A 17168-nucleotide genomic window follows, 5' to 3' on the forward strand; every position below is an offset into this window, starting at 1 on the left:
ACGCTAATGCAAATAATGGGATTGTTCCCATTACCAGCCATAATATCATTCATGTTGTTTATAATATCACCAATGCCAGCTCCGGGATAGCAAACCCTTAACCTGTTCCCCCTATCTCTAGCACAAAACGTTCTATCCAAATACCTTATCTGGGAATCTCCCACAACTAATGTTTGCTTAGGTACTTCCTTTACTTTCTGAGGGGCCTGCGCTTCCTTTCTCTTCGTTGCTTTCCCTTTTGCGCGATCCACAGTCTCTCCACAGCACTCGTCCTCCAAAACGTCAAATGAATTAGAAGTTGCTATGGCGTTTGAAGGCGGCTTTATCAAAGTCTTCTTAAGGCCCCTGTCTTTCACTATCAAAGTCTTCTTAAGGCCCCTGTCTTTCACTTCCTTCAAGCGCGGGTTGGACAAGTATATGAGTGGGATTGGGTGGTTTTAGAATAGGAGCTGCCTCGTATGGGCCAATAGGCCTTCTGCAGTTACCTTTGTTCTTATGTTCTTATGTTCTTATGACGCCATTGCTGGTGGTGACGCCATTGCTGGTGGTGACGCCATTGCTGGTGGTGACGCCATTGCTGGTGGTGACGCCATTGCTGGTGGTGACGCCATGACTCGTGATTACATCATGGCTGGTGGTGACGCTATGGCAGGTGATGACTCCATGGCTGGTGGTGACGCCATGGCTGGTGGTGATGCAATGGCTGGTGGTGACGCCATGGCTGGTAATGACGCCATGGCTGGTAGTGACACTATGGCTGGTGGTGACGCCATGCCTGGTGATAAGGCCATTGCTGGTGGTGACGCCTTGGCTAGTGGTGATGCCATGGCTGGTGGTGACGCCATGGCTGGTAGTGATGCCATGGCTGGTGGTGACGCCATTGCTGGTGATGACGCAATGGCTGGTGATGATGCAATGGCTGTTGGTGATGCCATTGCTGGTGGTGATGCCATGGCTTGTGGTGATGTCATTGCTGGTGGTGACGTTATGACTGGTAGTGACGCTATTGGTTTTGATGACGCCATGGCTAGTGGTGATGTCATTGCTGGTGGTGACGCAATGGCTTTTGGTGATGCCATGGCTGGTGGTTATGCCATGGCCGGTGGTGACGCCATTGCTGGTGATGATGCCTTGGCTGGTGATGGTGCAATGGCTGTTGGTGACGCCATGGCTGTTGGTGATGTCATTGCTGGTGTTGACGCCATGGCTGATAGTGACGTCATTGATGGTTATGACGCCATGGCAGGTGGTGATGTCATTGTTGGTGTTGACGCCACGGCCGGTGGTGACGCCATTGATGGTGATGACGCCATGGCAGGTGATGATGCAATGGCTGAAAGTGACGCCATGGCTGGTGGTGACGCCAATGCTGGTGGTGATGCCATGGCTGGTGATGAAGTCATGGCTGATGGTGATGCCATGGCTGGTCGTGACGCCATTGCTGGCGATAATGCCATGGCTGGTTGTGACGCAATGGCTGGTGGTGATGCCATGGCTGGTGATGACGCCATGGCTGGTAGTGACGCCATGGCAGGTGGTGACGCAATAGCTGGTGGTGACTCCATGGCTGGTGGTGATGCCATGGCTGGTGGTGACGCCAAGGCTGGTGGTGACGCCATGGCTGGTGGTGATGCCATGGCTGATGGTGATGCCATGGCTGGTGATGACGCCATGGCTGGTAGTGACGCCATTGCAGGTGGTAACGCAATTGCTGGTGGTTACGCCATTGCTGGTGATGACGCCATGGCTGGTGGTGACGCCATGGCTGGTAGTGACGCAATTGCTGGTGGTGACGCCATGGCTGGTGGTGACGCGAAGGCTGGTGATTACATCATGGCTGGTGGTGACACTATGGACGGTGGTGATGCCATTGCTGGTGGTGACGCCATGGCTGGTGGTGATGCAATGGCTGGTGGTGACGCCATTGCTGGTGGTGACACTATGGCTGGTGGTGATGCCATGGCTGGTGGTGACACTATGGCTGGTGGTGATGCCATGGCTGGTGGTGATGCCATTGGCTGGTGGTGATGCCATGGCTGGTGGTGACACTGGCTGGTGGTGATGCCATGGCTGGTGGTGATGCCATGGCTGGTAGTGACGCCATTGCTAGCGATGATGCAATGGCTGATAGTGACGCGAAGGCTGGTGGTGACGCCATTGCTGATGATGATGCCATGGCTGGTGATTACATCATGGCTGGTGGTGACGCCATTGCTGGTGGTGACGCTATGGCTGGTGGTGACGCCATGGCAGGTGGTGATGCCATGGCTGATGGTGACGCCATGGCTGGTGGTGACGCCATGGTTAGTGGTGATGCCATGGCTGGTGGTGACGCTATGGCTGGTGATGACGCCATGGCTGGTGGTGATGCCATGGCTGGTGGTGACGCCATGGCTGGTGATGGCGCTATTGCTGGTGGTGATGCCATGGCTAGTGGTGATGCCATGGCTGGTGATAATGCAATGGCTGATGGTGACGCCATTGCTGGTGGTGACGCCATGGCTGGTGGTGATGTCATCGCTGGTGGTGACGCCATGGCCGGTGGTGACGCAGTTGCTGGTGATGACGCCATGGCGGGTGATGATGCAAGGCTGGTGGTGTCGCCATTGCTGGTGGTGTCGCCATGGCGGGATATGACGCCATGACTGGTGATGACGCCATGCAACCCGTTCTCGCAAATTCTTATAGTCAATATTGACTTATTAACTACGTGCATAGGTGATATACAAAACATAATAGATACCCTTAAAAAGCTTTATAGAAAACACCGACCTTACCTAACCTTGTTAGTATCTTAAGATAAGCATCTTATTGCTTCGTAATTACAATTATTAATTAACCTATACCTATAATAGGTTAAGTAACAATTGTACTTACGAAGCTATAAGATGCTTATCTTAAGATACTAGCAAGATTAGGTAAGGTCGGTGTTTTCTATGAAGCTTTTTAAGGGTATCTATTATGTTTAGTATGTCACCTATGCACTTATTTAATAAGTCAATATTGACTTTACGAATTTGCTAGAACGGGTTGCATGGCATCACCACCAATAATGGCGTCACCACCAGCCATGGCATCAACATCAGCCATGGCGTCACCACCAGCCATGGCATCAACATCAGCCATGGCGTCACCACCAGCCATGGCATCACCACCAACAATGGCGTCACCACCAGCCATGGCATCACCACCAGCCATGGTGTTACTACCAGCCATGGCGTCAACACCAGCCATGGCATCACCACCAGCCATGGCATCAACACCAGCTATGGCGTCACCACCAGCCAAGGCATCACCACCAACAATGGCGTCACCACCAGCCATCGCGTCACTATCAGACATAGCGTCATCACCAGCCATTGCATCACCACCAGCTATGGCATCATCCCCAGCAATGACGTCACCACCAGACATAGCGTCACCCCCTGTAATTGCGTCACCACCAGCAATTGCGTCACTACAAGCTATGGCGTCACCACCAGAAATGGCGTCATCACCAGCAATGGCGTCACCACCAGCAATGGCGTCACCACCAGCAACTGCGTCACTACAAGCTATGGCGTCACCACCAGAAATGGCGTCATCACCAGCAATGGCGTCACCACCAGCAATGGCGTCACCACAAGCAATTGCGTCACTACAAGCTATGGCGTCACCACCAGCCATGGCGTCATCACCAGCAATGGCGTCACCACCAGCAATTGCGTTACCACCAGCCATGGCATCACCACCAGCCATAGCGTCACTACCAGCCATGGCATCACCACTAGCTATGGCCTCACCACCAGCAATGGCGTTAACACCAGTCATGGCGTCACCTCTAGCCATGGCATCACCACCAGCCATAGGGTCACTACCAGCCATGGCGTCATCACAAGCCATGGCGTCACCACCAGCCATGGCGTCATCACCAGCTATTGCATCATCATCAGTCATAGCGTCACCACCAGAAATGGCGTCACCACCAGCAATTGCGTCACTACCAGCCATGGCGTCACCACCAGCCATGGCGTCATCACCAGCAATGGCGTCACCACCAGCAATTGCGTTACCACCAGCCATGGCATCACCACCAGCCATGGCGTCAACACCAGCCATGGCGTCACCACCAGCCATGGCGTCACCACCAGCAATGGCGTCACCACCAGCAATGGCATTACCACCAGCCATGGCATCACCACCAGCCATGGCGTCACCACCAGCCATGGCGTCACCACCAGCAATTGCGTTACCACCAGCCATGGCATCACCACCAGCCATGGCGTCACCACCAGCCATGGCGTCATCACCAGCAATGGCGTCACCACCAGCAATTGCGTTACCACCAGCCATGGCATCACCACCAGCAATGGCGTCACCACCAACTATTGCGTCACCACCTGCCATGGCGTCACTACCAGCCATGGCGTCATCACCAGCCATGGCATCACCACCAGCCATGGCATCAACACCAGCCATTACGTCACCACCAGCCATGACATCACCCCCAACAATGGCGTCATCACTAGCCATTGCGTCACCACTAACCATGGCATCATCACCAGCAATGATGTCACCACCAGCAATGGCGTCATCACCACCTATGGCATCACCACTAGTCATGGCGTCATCACCAGCAATGGCGTCACCACCAGCCATTCCGTCACTCACCAGCCATATGGTCATCACCAGGAATGGCGTCACCACCAGCCATGGCATCTCTTTCAGCCATTACATCATCACCCGCCATGGCGTCATCACAAGCAATGGCGTCACTACCAGCCATGGCGTAACCACCAGCAATGACATCACCACCAGCCATGGCGTCAACACCAGCAATGGCGTCACCAAAATCCATTGCATCATCGCCAGCCATGGCGTCATCACCAGCAATGGCGTCACTACCAGCCATGGCATCACCACCAGCTATGGCGTCACCACCAGCCATGGCATCACCACAAGCTATAGCGTCACCACCAGCAACGGGGTCATCACCAGCCATGGCGTCACCACCAGCCATGGCGTCACTATCAGCCATTGCATCATCACCAGATACGGCATCACCACCAGCATAGCGCCCCCACCAGCAACGGCATCACCACCAGCCATTGCATCACCACCCATGGAATCACCACCAGCAATGGCGTCAACACCCGAAATGGCGTCACCACCAGCAATTGCGTCACTACCATCCATTGCGTCACCACCAGCTATGGCATCATCACCAGCAATGGCGTCAACACTAGCAATTGCGTTACCACCAGCCATGGCATCACCACCAGCTATGGCGTCACTACCAGCCATGGCGTCACCACCAGCAATGGCATCACCACCAGCCATGGTGTCACCAACAACTATTCTGTCACCACCTGGCATGGCATCACCACCTGCCATGGGCGTCACTACCAGCCATGGCGTCATCACCAGCAATGGCGTCAGTACCAGCCAAGGCGTCACCACTAGCAATGACATCACCACCAGCCGTAGCGTCAACACCAGCAATGGCGTCACCACCAGCCATGGCGTCACCACCAGCCATGGCATCACCACAAGATGTTGTGTCACCACCAGCAATGGCGTCATCACCAGCAATGACGTCACCACCAGCCATGGCGTCACTATCAGCCAATTCATTATCACGAGCCATAGCGTCATCAAAAGCAATTACGTCACTACCAGTCATGGCGTCACCTCAGCAATAGCGTCACCACCAGCGATGATGTAATCACCAGTCAATGCGTCACCACCAGCAGTGGCGTCACCACCAGCAATGGCGTCACCACCAGCAATGGCGTCACCACCTGCCATGCCGTCACTACCAACCATGGCGTCACCTCCACCCTTGGCATCATCACCAGCCATGGCGTCACCACCACAAATGGCGTCATCACCAGCCATGGCATCACTACCAGCCATGGCATCATCACCAGCAATGGCGTCACCACCAGCAATGGCGTCACCACCAGCCATTGCGTCACCACCAGCAATGGCGTCACCACCAGCAATGGCGTCACCACCAGCCTTCACGTCACTATAAGCCATTGCATCATCGACAGCAATGGCGTCACTACCATCCATGGCGTCATCACCAGCCAAAGCGACACCACCAGCTATAGCGTAATCACCAGCCATGGCGTCATCACCAGCAATTGCGTCACTACCAGTCATGTCGTCAACACCAGTAATAGCGTCCCTACCAGCAATGGCATCACCACCAGCCATTGCATCATCACCCGCTATGGCGTCATCACTAGCAATTTTGTCACTACCAGCCCTGGCGTCATCAACAGCAATGACATCACCACCAGCCATGGCGTCATCACCAGCAATGACATCACCACCATCCATGGCTTCATCATCCGCCATGGCGACACCACCAGCAATGGTGACACGACAAGCCATGGCGACACCACCAGCCATAGCGTCACCAACAGCCATTGCATCATCACCAATCATGGCGACACTACCAGTCATGGCGTCAACACCAGCAATAGCGTCCCTACCAGCAATGGCATCACCACCAACCATTGCATCATTACCCGCCATGGCGTCATCACCAGCAATGGCGTCACTACCAGCCATGGCATCACCACCAGCCATGGCATCATCACCAGCAATGGCGTCTCCACCAACCATGGCGTTATCACCAGCAATGGCGTCACTGCAAGCCATGGCGTCACCATCAGCCATGGCGTCATCACCAGCTATGGCGTCACCACCAGCCATGGCGTCACCACCAGCAATAACGTCATCACCAGCCATGGCGTCCTCACCAGCAATGACATCACCACCAGCTATGGTATCACCACCAGCCATGGGCGTCACCACCAGCCATGGCGTCATCACCAGCCAAAGCATCACCACCAGCCATTGCGTCATCTCCAGCCATGCCATCATCACCTGCCATGGAGTCACCACTGGCAATGGAGCCCTAACCAGCCATAGCGTCACCTCCAGCCACGGCATCGTCACCACCAGCCATGGCATCTTCACCACCAGCCATTGCATCGTCACCACCAGCCATGGCATCGTCAATACTAGCAATGGCGTCACCACCAGCCATTGCATCGTCACCAGCAGCCATGATGTCAGTAGTGAATAAGGAGACAGATTGAGGTAAAAAAATTTCAGAAACGGTTGGGCACTTCCATGCCGACTTGACCCTGTCAGCCAGATCGTCCATCCCTCTTGTTTTAGGTGGTTAGGTTAGGGCACAGTCAGCGCGCTCCTGGCTGGCTGGCAGTGGTGGGGTGGTGGTCCCCCCTGGGGTCCCGGGGGGACCACCACCCATGGTGTACCTGAGGAACTGGTGCCCTATCCTAACCTGTTTTTTTTTACTTTTTGTCGCCTTGCTTTAAGATGAGTCTAGGGCCTCAAGAAGGGGGTCTCTACTTATGAGAGGTACCGAGGATGAATGTTCAATAGTTGGAAACCAAAAAATACACTGGTGAAAGGCGTATAAACGTTTTTGGAGTATTTAATGGCGCTAGTATATGTGTGCGTGTGCGTGTTTTTTTTTTTATGTAAATACAATATATCTGGGTTTTTTTAATTCCTGCTGAGAAGTGTATCTGAAATAAAGGGTTTTGTCTTTACATTTGGTAAGGTTTCAATAATCAGGTAAAAAATAAAATGAGAAAGACTCGAGTTATATTTTTTCATCAGTTACTCCAGATTATTGTCCCCATTTTCTCTATATTCCGTTTCACAGAAAACATCTTCACGGGCGGTCCAGTCCCGTTTTCGTCTATGGGGAAACTCAGATAATTGACAGAAAAAAATATATGCAAGTTCCATTTTTATTTCTAAACACTGGATAGTTTAATTATTAAGATCGGGAGTTTGCTTATTATTCAGATCTGCAAACAACAACGTATTATTATTTCATGTTTTTTTTGTCATCCAAACATATAGAAACAAGTATTTATGTTTTAATTTTAGAGGAAAGAACATTATCAAATATTTGTTTTGTTTTGTTTTTTCATAGGAAAGAGCAAACATCAGAAAAGACATAATTCATTCATTCATTCAGTATTATAGATATCCCCCCACCGGTAAATTAAAAACATTATTTATTTTCATCGTTAGTTCTTTTTTAATGAACAAATAAAACCTACAATACACATAACTACAATAATATATATATATATATATATATATATATATATATATATATATATATATATATATATATATATATATATATATATATATATATATATATATATATATATATATATATATATATATATATATATACAGTATACATGACACTGCAATACATTCATTTTAATTAAGTTTTCGCATGACGCCCGAGGGCAATAAAGCTGCTTCGTGCATGGTCGGCGTGAACAAGTTCATGGTCGGAGTGGGCTCTACATAGTCTGGCTCATAGAATTTTCTCTGGCCACACTCGAGAGGTCCGAGACCTCATCATCGAATCCCTCCACCGGCTCGAACTGTGTTGTGAACATGTCAATCGTAGCCAGGCCCAACTCTTCCATGGCTAACGATTGATTTTCACTAAACAGTTCGACCGCGGCGTTTAAGGTCTGCGAAGACAATATGTCCCCCGTGTTCAGCTCTTGTGTCTTAGGTGCCATAGGGGTTACGCGGCACACCGTCGCTAATTTCTGGGGGGTCTGTCGGGCATCCTCGTCTTCACTCTCGCTAATGTGGGTAACTGCCTCCCGCTGGCGGGTCGCTGGGGGAGGCGGGTTAGGGCGTCTTGTTGGAGGTACATATCCCGAGGTGGATGGTTGGGGGGAAGCCTCGCGGTTGCTCGACTTCTTATCATATGGGGTCGTCGTCGTCGTCCTCTTGCGTTGGCCTCGCGTAGATAGCCTATCCCGACAAGGCCCCGGTGCGAGCCCCTGTGCAGGCTGTTCCCAGGTTATTTGACAATCTTGTACAGGGCGACTTGTTGGCTTTGCAATGTCCTTCATCAAAGGCGCTGTCGAAGCTTTCGTTTTTAGAGCTATCTCTCCACTCTTCGCCGCCTTCTTAGCTTTGGGCTCTGTTGTTGTTGTTGTTGTTGTTGTTGCTTTCGTTTTTAGAGCCATCTCTCCACTCTTCGCCACCTTCTTAGCTTTGGACTCTGTTGTTGTTGTTGTTGCTTTCGTTTTTAGAGCCATCTCTCCACTCTTCGCCACCTTCTTAGCTTTGGACTCTGTTGTTGTTGTTGTTGCCTTCATTTTCAGAGCCATCTCTCCACTCTTCGCCTTCTTAGCTTTGGGCTCTTTTGTTGTTGTTGTTGCCGTTATTGGGAATGGTCCTGGCCCCGCCGGGGTCGGCATCCGTGAATCCATAGAGTCAACAACAAGGCGGGCCGCGGGGCGGGGCTCTGGCACTGGCCGCGTCTCAGGCGGGGGCATGGGCACCGTCGGCTTGGGGTGCATAGTGGCCACAACGACATCTGGCACTGGCCCTGGCATCTCCGTAGTCTCAGGCGAGGTCGTAGGCGAGGTCGTAGGCGAAGTTGATGAAGTTTTGGGGGCTTGACACATCGGCAGAACATTGGCACCACCACTACTCTTCAATATATCCGCTACATCATGGGGCGTCACCCCAGCTGGCAGGATGAGAGCAGTCCCAAAGTTGAAATTGATCCCACCAGTCACCTCAATTTTTGAGCAACCGTTCAACAATTCTGCAAAAAAAACAAAAAACAAAAAAAAAACATTAATAAAATTTTATATTCACAAACAAGAAACATAAAAACACACACACACACACACACACACACACACGTTCTCACCTATATCAGAGTTATGTTAAAAAAAAAAAAATAAAAATAAAAATAATAAAAAAAAAATAATAATAAAAAATAAAATAAAATAATAAAAAAAAAAACTCACCACGGGCAAATTCCATTTTCAAAAAACTTCGCTTGTGGGCTTCTAATGATGACCAGAACCAAGGGCGTTCGTCGGTGGACAAGTTAAGTCAATGGGCCTCAATGGGCCTTAGGACTGGGCTTATATATATACCCCTAAAACCTCTACCCCCTCCCTCACCCCCCGCCACACCCCACCCCCTCAGGCAAGCTAGGTCACCTGCTCACAAAGGTTATAGCACGCATCCTGGGAATCATCTCCCAGGCAAAATGTTGTTTGACAGAGTGGCATATTCAGGTTATCATACGTAAATTTCACAACCAAAGCGTCATTTTTGCTGTGTTGTTCATATTTAAAATCCTGCGCAAATTTCCGAAGCGCTTTTCCCACCCCTAGATGGGATAAATAGTAGGTGAAGTATAACGCATAGTTCCCGCAGAAATAAGTTTCCAACTGCTGTATTCTGTCATTGAATATGTGCAAATCATATTTTTCAAAGCTATTCAATATAACCTTAAAATATTTCGAATACGTTTCAATTCTCGGGTTTCCAAAACTATCAAGAATGACAATTTCTGTCTTAGTCATTGCTTTGGCTATACAAAATGTAACCCAATGACCCATTGTATCTGCAGATTCTGCATCTAGTGTATTAATTATAAATACCACAGGATGGTTATAGATCTTTTTCAAAATTTTTCTTGCATCATTGGCGAGATAACATCCCAGATATTGCACCTCCCGACCCAACACCCCATTCAGCGCTTCGTTAATTTCAAGACAATTCATAGCTTTTACGCTCTCGTATCACAAACTATTTTACGTTCCGCATTAATTTTCAGGATGCCAGTGGTGCCGCCAAAAAGGAAAATGACTTTATTTCCCACCACAGGCATTTTAAATTCTAGACTAATTCTCAGGTTACCAGACACTTCCAGGGGCATTGCGTCCTTTATAGTTTCGGGCTGTAAATTGAAAGCCAGTATAGTGCCACCGTTAACAAATGCGTCATAGGATAGCGTGTGGGCATTATCGAAACCTAAAGCTTGTAGCGTCGTATAATATAATTTTGCGCAGTTGTGTGGAAAAGTGCAAGCAATATTAAATAAAGTAGTGCTATTCAGAGTTATAAATACACTCGTGAGCTGACAATTCTCAAAATATAATGGGTTCTGGGTATAGCCTCCTGACATTGCCTCCATATCTACGATAATCATGTATAAACGCTCGGGAACTACAGTTCCCCAGGGCTGATCCATTGTAATTGTCCGCTGTCCTGTGCCCAGTATATGAGTCTTTAATAGGGTTTTGTTAAACGTATATGTTATCGGGGTGTTATTTCGTATCAATTCCTTATTAATGGCTGTTAAGCCGGCCGGGTATGGCATTATGCGATCTATCCACAACCTCGCCATCTTAATATGGTATTTAAAGTTTGCATTATCCCTTTCGCTATGAATAATCCATTTATCCGGGTTCATTTCTAGGCGAATGCGCACATCCACATTATCCAGAACGTATTCGCTAATTGTAGTAACATCCGCCAATAATTTAAAGCATGTGTGCACACCCATAGTTTTCATCTCAGTCATTTGCTGCTCCCTTTCCTCAGTCATTGCAGCAAAATAGTCGTTGGAAAATCTGCTGGGGTCATTACCTTTAAAGAAATGCGCTAGTTTCCGATATCTCTCAGCTTCGCACCCCGAAATAGTAGTCTGCAGCTTTATATAACTCCAGTATGAGAATAGAGAGTTAGTTTCGACCACAGTCTCATTGAAATACACTACTATAGATTTGAATAAAGTCTATGATAGACCATTACTAATTGTTACATTTTCTGTATCCCCTATCGCACTAGCTCCATCTTCGCCCGTTACTACTAGCGATTGTTCCAAAGCCAATGACGACATATCTAGAAAGTGGCCATTCACGCCTTTAATGTTAAATTCAAGATACGCATCTCTAAATTTATTGCCCCCAGTATTTACTGGCAAAACATCAATAGTTTGACGTGAGGCTATAGTGGCCTCTACCATCCTAGCGGAGAACGGCTTGGGAAAGGCGTCAGTTATCGCAGCGGCATAATTCCCCAGTGGTACTTGCAGCCCCGCCATGCTATCTTGTCAATAGTTGTTTCGAGAGTGATTCAATTTTTAAGCAAACACGTCATTATATTTCCCTCCGTCGATTTTCCTGAACAAATTTCTTGTTTTGCTTTGTTTTTGTTTTTTGTTTTTTGTCTTAATCCTTCTGTTCCTTTTTTTTTTTTTTCTTAACGACCCGCCCACCCGCAATTTGCTTCCCAACATGTTTTAATGTTTCTAGGCCTCTGTGTTTGAGCGACTGTTTCAATGTGCGTTCGCCACTGTTTGTCTTGCACGACATCCTGGCCCATACTCAATGCAGCAGGGGCCAAGGTTCTCATCAAGAATGGTGCCGCTCGCTTCGCCAGTCCAGTTATGAAACTAAAAATCCCACCCCCTCGCACATGACGCCTAGTACTGTTAAAAATGCGGACGTCCCCTAAACCGCCCCCTCTCCCGGAAACGGGGGGCGTTAGGAGTATTAATAACTCCTCCACCGACGGCGGGGTAAAATCGACGCGCATTTTGCAACTAGATGCAAGGTAATGAAGATTATAGGCTTCAACGCTCAATTATATAACCCCCAAAGTCGGCCTTATATGCAAAACTGCAATCGTGCAGCCTCGCGCATCGAAATAAACAGGATTGCCTTCTTGATCGGTCATTGTAATGCTCACACTGTCGACAATTGAAGTGTTCAGAGGTTTATATAACTTCTTATTACCACCGTCACTCCCATTTAAAGAGACAACGTCCAGTATATTGACTAACTGATCACCATAACTCGTAGGCATAATTTTGTCGCAATAAATACACAAATTATCCATCATTCCTCTCGGCTGTGGTGGGTAGACACATAAATCAGTTTCCTTGCCTGTCTCATATTTTATACCCCTGATTAAATATATGACATAATCCTCACCTGTCTCGGTGCCTATTACCTTCCCGATCGCACGCCCGAACGATAGCGAAATTCGGCAAACCATATTATATACCTCTTCACCTGGTCTTTGGAACTGCGACATTTTGGCGTCGCTGTATACGGCACTAAATTTATTGCGATTATAGCTTGAATCGTATTTTATATACGTTGTTCCATATCTTGGATACAGCTTTTTATAAGCTTTATCTATAAAACTCAATTCCTTGCTTGACAATATATTGGCTATTTCATTGTTAATTGCATTATTAATTTCCTTTATGCTTCCTGCCAAAACGTTGTTTTTCAGTAAAAACTTCGAATAGGTGTGTTTAAAGCCCGTCATTTGTACATTGGTGCATATTAAACCAACCCTCACATAACTCTCTAGATCGTCTTTCATAATCACGTAATGAGATGTGGGGAGCAATAATTTCTGTAAACACATTTCATAGGCGCGCTTGGGATTCAAATTTAATTCCTTATACAAGCGATTTGAAAAAGAGCTGGGAATGTTATCAGGATACAGATCTGCATTGGCAACGTTGGTCGCGTATATAATGTGAGTGTCCATTCTGGCATCAGTACCGGGTCACAGGTGGGCAATGAATAAATGCTCAAATCGCCGTAATTTGTTTTTAATAAGCCAACCACGAGGGAGCGACCCGATCCCCGCGACCACCGACCTTGATCCGCTTAGGAGGGAGGTCAGAGGTCGAAACAGCCACGCCCCGTCTCCTGTTAATTCCCTCATCGTTAACCTGTCTGCGAGCCGCAGTGTTTCTAAATAGATCCATAGGAATTGAAGCCACATTAAAAAATAATTTTGCTAGAGGTAGTTTAGTAGGGGCAAATAAAGCATTGTGGACCGTCATCCCATATATAATATCATTAATTATATGCAAGCCAGTCACAGGACTCATTATATTGCCATTAACGTCCCATTTAACAAGCCCGCTCTCGTCGAAATATTTTAAAAGTGCCCTTGCATATTCGTGATGTATCGCTTTTAATCTCAGATTTATCAGATGTGCTACAGTAGGATTAGATCTTTCGGGCTGGGCGTTCTCAGTTGTCTGTTGCGGGGGCGTTGGCATCGATATCTCTGGCACTGTCGGCAAAGTGGCCGGCACTCGCTCGTCCATTATTTTCCGCGGGACTAAATAATACTCTCTCATTTGGCAAATAAACGCGACAACAGATTAACGGCAATGGGAAGGAGAATAGATAGGATATTACCACCCCGTTTGCTAGTTAATATTTTTTTTTTAATTGCCGTGGAAGGTTTTTTGCAAGCTACAACACGAATTAATGAACTATATTTTTTCAGTTTTTTTAAAACCTCGCTAGGCACGGGCAATTTATTTCTTAAGAGATTTTTAGATATTTCCGATAGGCAATTTATGTGTGGCTTTTTGAATTTTTCAATTAATTTCTTTCTGCTGGAGTACTTAAGACCGGCTAATAGTCTTATCAGATCCCAGTATTTCTGAACTAAAGGCTCCTTCATAGTTTCAGTACGTCATCGGCGTCGACCCATTGGTCGAATGATTGATCATAACCCTCGTATCTGACTTTATATTGCAACTGACCGTCGACTTCTCTCTTGCTCAAAACCTTTTCAATATTGAAGGCGGCGGGCAAATGGGTGAGGGTTAGTTCCTGTCTATAAAACCCTCCGTCAATATTGCCACCGTTCAAATCTTTCAAATAGTATAAAGGGACCCTCTGGCTATTGTCCACTCGCGCGATTGTGAAGATTTCTCGCGTATTCTGCTGTTTGAAACCTTTTTTAAATTTCGAAACGCGATCAGATAAAGTAATGCGTACTGTTTCGCCAACCTTCAGCTGTGGAATGATGCCCCGCGATGTTTTGCCTGGGTTTTTATACATTAAATTAAATAGATTGACAATCTCTCATGGTTTTGTTAAAGCATGCGCCTCTCTGGGGGTTCTGCCCCCCAACCCTCGGTGTGGCGAGACATTATATGTTTTTACAACGTCAGGCAGCACCCCTATATATTTCAATGTGTTGTGCGAAGTCATATACTTGTAAAGCTTAGTTTTCAAAGTGCGTATGAATCTTTCGGCTATGGATGCTTTTGTTTCCTGAGAAAATACACTATACAGCAGCACAATTTTCTTAGAGGCCAACATCTTTTTCACACGCGCGTTGTAAAATTCGCCCCCGCGATCTGAATTAATTTTCCGCACCCCGCGCGAGTGAGGTGTCTCTAGTATAGATTTTAGTGCCCTACACACAATGTTCGCGTCTTTACTAGTTAGCGGCACTACTTGAGCAAACCTGGAGTATATGTCCACACAAACGAGCAGATATTTGATGCCATTATTCATCCCTGCCAACTTCCCCATTTCTGCTAGATCAACAGACACATAAACCCGTGGTTTAGGACTCAAAACTCGTCGACGCGCGAATTTTTTAGGTTGTAAATAATGCAGCGGATTTTAAGTAATCTTTTACATCGGCCAGTGTTATGTCAGAATTAAGTAATTTAGCTGCTTTATATAATCTCTGCACGCCACCAAATCCCCCAGTGGAAGTAGGATCATTATAAACTCGATCGAGTATTTGCTGTTTCTTGCTCACCATTGATAAACTATTTCAAATGGTTCCTCTTCGACAATATTCCCGCGCAAAGTTATGCTGGCGGGTGTGCTTGACCCCAGATCTACAAATAAATAACCATAGGGTTTGGCTATGACCTTTTTATATATTTCTAGAAATTTCTTTGAATCCTGTTTCCCAAATATTTGACGTCCCAAAGTCTCAATTTGAGAAAGATCTCTTGATTTGACTAATAAGAAATGCGAGGCGTTTAGGCTTATGTTCCTAGAATATTTTCCAGGGAAAAAAATATTTTGCGTGATCAATATGGCAGAGATGTTATGATGACGCCCCCTGGTGAAAATATCAGAAACAATTTTTGAATTTGCGCTTTCAGTAAAGAGATCGTCGATTATTATCAGCATTGGGGAATTACCCATTTGCTCATCCAAAGGATCAATAATGCTCGAATGAGCAACAATTTTTCTATTAATTCGTGGATTGTTCATGAACTCGGTATATCCCCCACCACATATAATTATTCGAGCGAATGTTTCATGGTACTTGTGCACGAGTTTGTTGCATAAAAATGATTTCCCTGCATTTGAATAACCCGCTATTATCATCCGACATGGTTCCCTGAAGATGTTAAGATGGGCTTGAGATATTATCTCATCAGGTCTTTCCATGTTGGGGGCTGAGTCTCTACTGTTTAATATGCACACTGTGGAATGTTATATATATATATATATATATATATATATATATATATATATATATATATATATATATATATATATATATATATATATATATATATATATATATATATATATATATATATATATATATATATATATATATATATATATATTAGTATATTTTGGTAGCAGTCTTTCCTGTAGACATATTATTAAATATGACCGAAAAAGTAAGATTAATAATTCTAACACGAATTTTCTCAATCTTTCGTACATTACGCTTCACTGTTGGAGGTAAATCAAAAATTAATTCTCCAAAATTCATTTTTATTTCTAGTCTGACGCGACACGGGCGCGTTTCGTAAAACTTATTACATTTTCAAAGACTTTAGTTCACAAATACACAACTGAATAGAACTTACGTATCTCAGATTTTATATCTACATTTGAGTGAGGTGGGAGGGGTGATGTGGCATTAACACAAGACAGAACAAGAGGGGATATTAATAGGGTATTAAAAGTATCAACACAAGACAGAACACAAACAATGGGTATTGAATAGAAGTGTTTGTAGAAAGCCTATTGGTCCATATTTCTTGATGCTTCTATATTGGAGCGGAGTCTTGAGGTGGGTAGAATATAGTTGTGCAATAATTGGCTGTTGATTGCTGGTGTTGAATTCTTGATGTGTAGTGCCTCGCAAACGTCAAGCAGCCTGCTATCGCTGTATCTATAGATGATTTCTGTGTTGTTTACTAGGATTTCTCTGGCGATGGTTTGGTTGTGGGAAGAGATTATATGTTCCTTAATGGAGCCCTGTTGCTTATGCATCGTTAAACGCCTAGAAAGAGATGTTGTTGGCTTGCCTATATACTGGGTTTTTTGGAGCTTACAGTCCCCAAGTGGGCATTTGAAGGCATAGACGACGTTAGTCTCTTTTAAAGCGTTCTGTTTTGTGTCTGGAGAGTTTCTCATATGTAGGCTTCTCATAAGCTACTTTTAATACCCTATTAATATCCCCTCTTGTTCTGTCTTGTGTTAATGCCACATCACCCCTCCCACCTCACTCAAATGTAGATATAA

At 46.4% G+C, this 17168-nt stretch overlaps 3 protein-coding genes across 3 annotated transcripts; 1 reads left to right on the top strand and 2 right to left on the bottom strand.

The window, feature by feature from the left end:
* Window positions 1-609: 609 nt before the first annotated feature.
* On the top strand, window positions 610-2116 carry LOC138354056 (serine-aspartate repeat-containing protein I-like). Its single transcript, XM_069307769.1, has 2 exons — window positions 610-1908; window positions 2111-2116. The coding sequence occupies exons 1-2, from the start codon at window positions 610-612 to the stop codon at window positions 2114-2116; spliced, it is 1305 nt and encodes a 434-aa protein (XP_069163870.1).
* A 572-nt stretch (window positions 2117-2688) lies between these two features.
* On the bottom strand, window positions 2689-4638 carry LOC138354057 (serine-aspartate repeat-containing protein I-like). Its single transcript, XM_069307770.1, has 3 exons — window positions 4323-4638; window positions 3196-3914; window positions 2689-2706 (listed from the first exon to the last, which is right to left on the bottom strand). The coding sequence occupies exons 1-3, from the start codon at window positions 4636-4638 to the stop codon at window positions 2689-2691; spliced, it is 1053 nt and encodes a 350-aa protein (XP_069163871.1).
* A 1020-nt stretch (window positions 4639-5658) lies between these two features.
* On the bottom strand, window positions 5659-6741 carry LOC138354058 (golgin subfamily A member 6-like protein 2). The gene is made up of 2 exons (XM_069307771.1): window positions 5958-6741; window positions 5659-5780 (listed from the first exon to the last, which is right to left on the bottom strand). Exons 1-2 carry the CDS (start codon window positions 6739-6741, stop codon window positions 5659-5661), a joined length of 906 nt encoding a protein of 301 aa, XP_069163872.1.
* Window positions 6742-17168: the final 10427 nt, after the last annotated feature.

Source organism: Procambarus clarkii, chromosome 61, assembly GCF_040958095.1.
Source record: "Procambarus clarkii isolate CNS0578487 chromosome 61, FALCON_Pclarkii_2.0, whole genome shotgun sequence".
In the NCBI taxonomy this organism is placed as follows: Eukaryota; Metazoa; Arthropoda; class Malacostraca; order Decapoda; family Cambaridae; genus Procambarus; species Procambarus clarkii.

Coding starts and splice junctions, on each gene's coding strand:
- LOC138354057 (XM_069307770.1), bottom strand. CDS start 4,638: ATGGCTGGTGGTGACGCCATTGCTGGTGATGACGCCATGACTAGTGGT. Junction 3,915..4,322: donor TGGTGATGCCATGGCTGGTG/GTAACGCAATTG, acceptor ATGATGCAATAG/CTGGTGATGACGCCATGGCT.
- LOC138354058 (XM_069307771.1), bottom strand. CDS start 6,741: ATGGCTGGTGATGACGTTATTGCTGGTGGTGACGCCATGGCTGGTGGT. Junction 5,781..5,957: donor TGGTGACGCCATTGCTGGTG/GTGACGCAATGG, acceptor ACGGCATGGCAG/GTGGTGACGCCATTGCTGGT.
- LOC138354056 (XM_069307769.1), top strand. CDS start 610: ATGACTCGTGATTACATCATGGCTGGTGGTGACGCTATGGCAGGTGAT.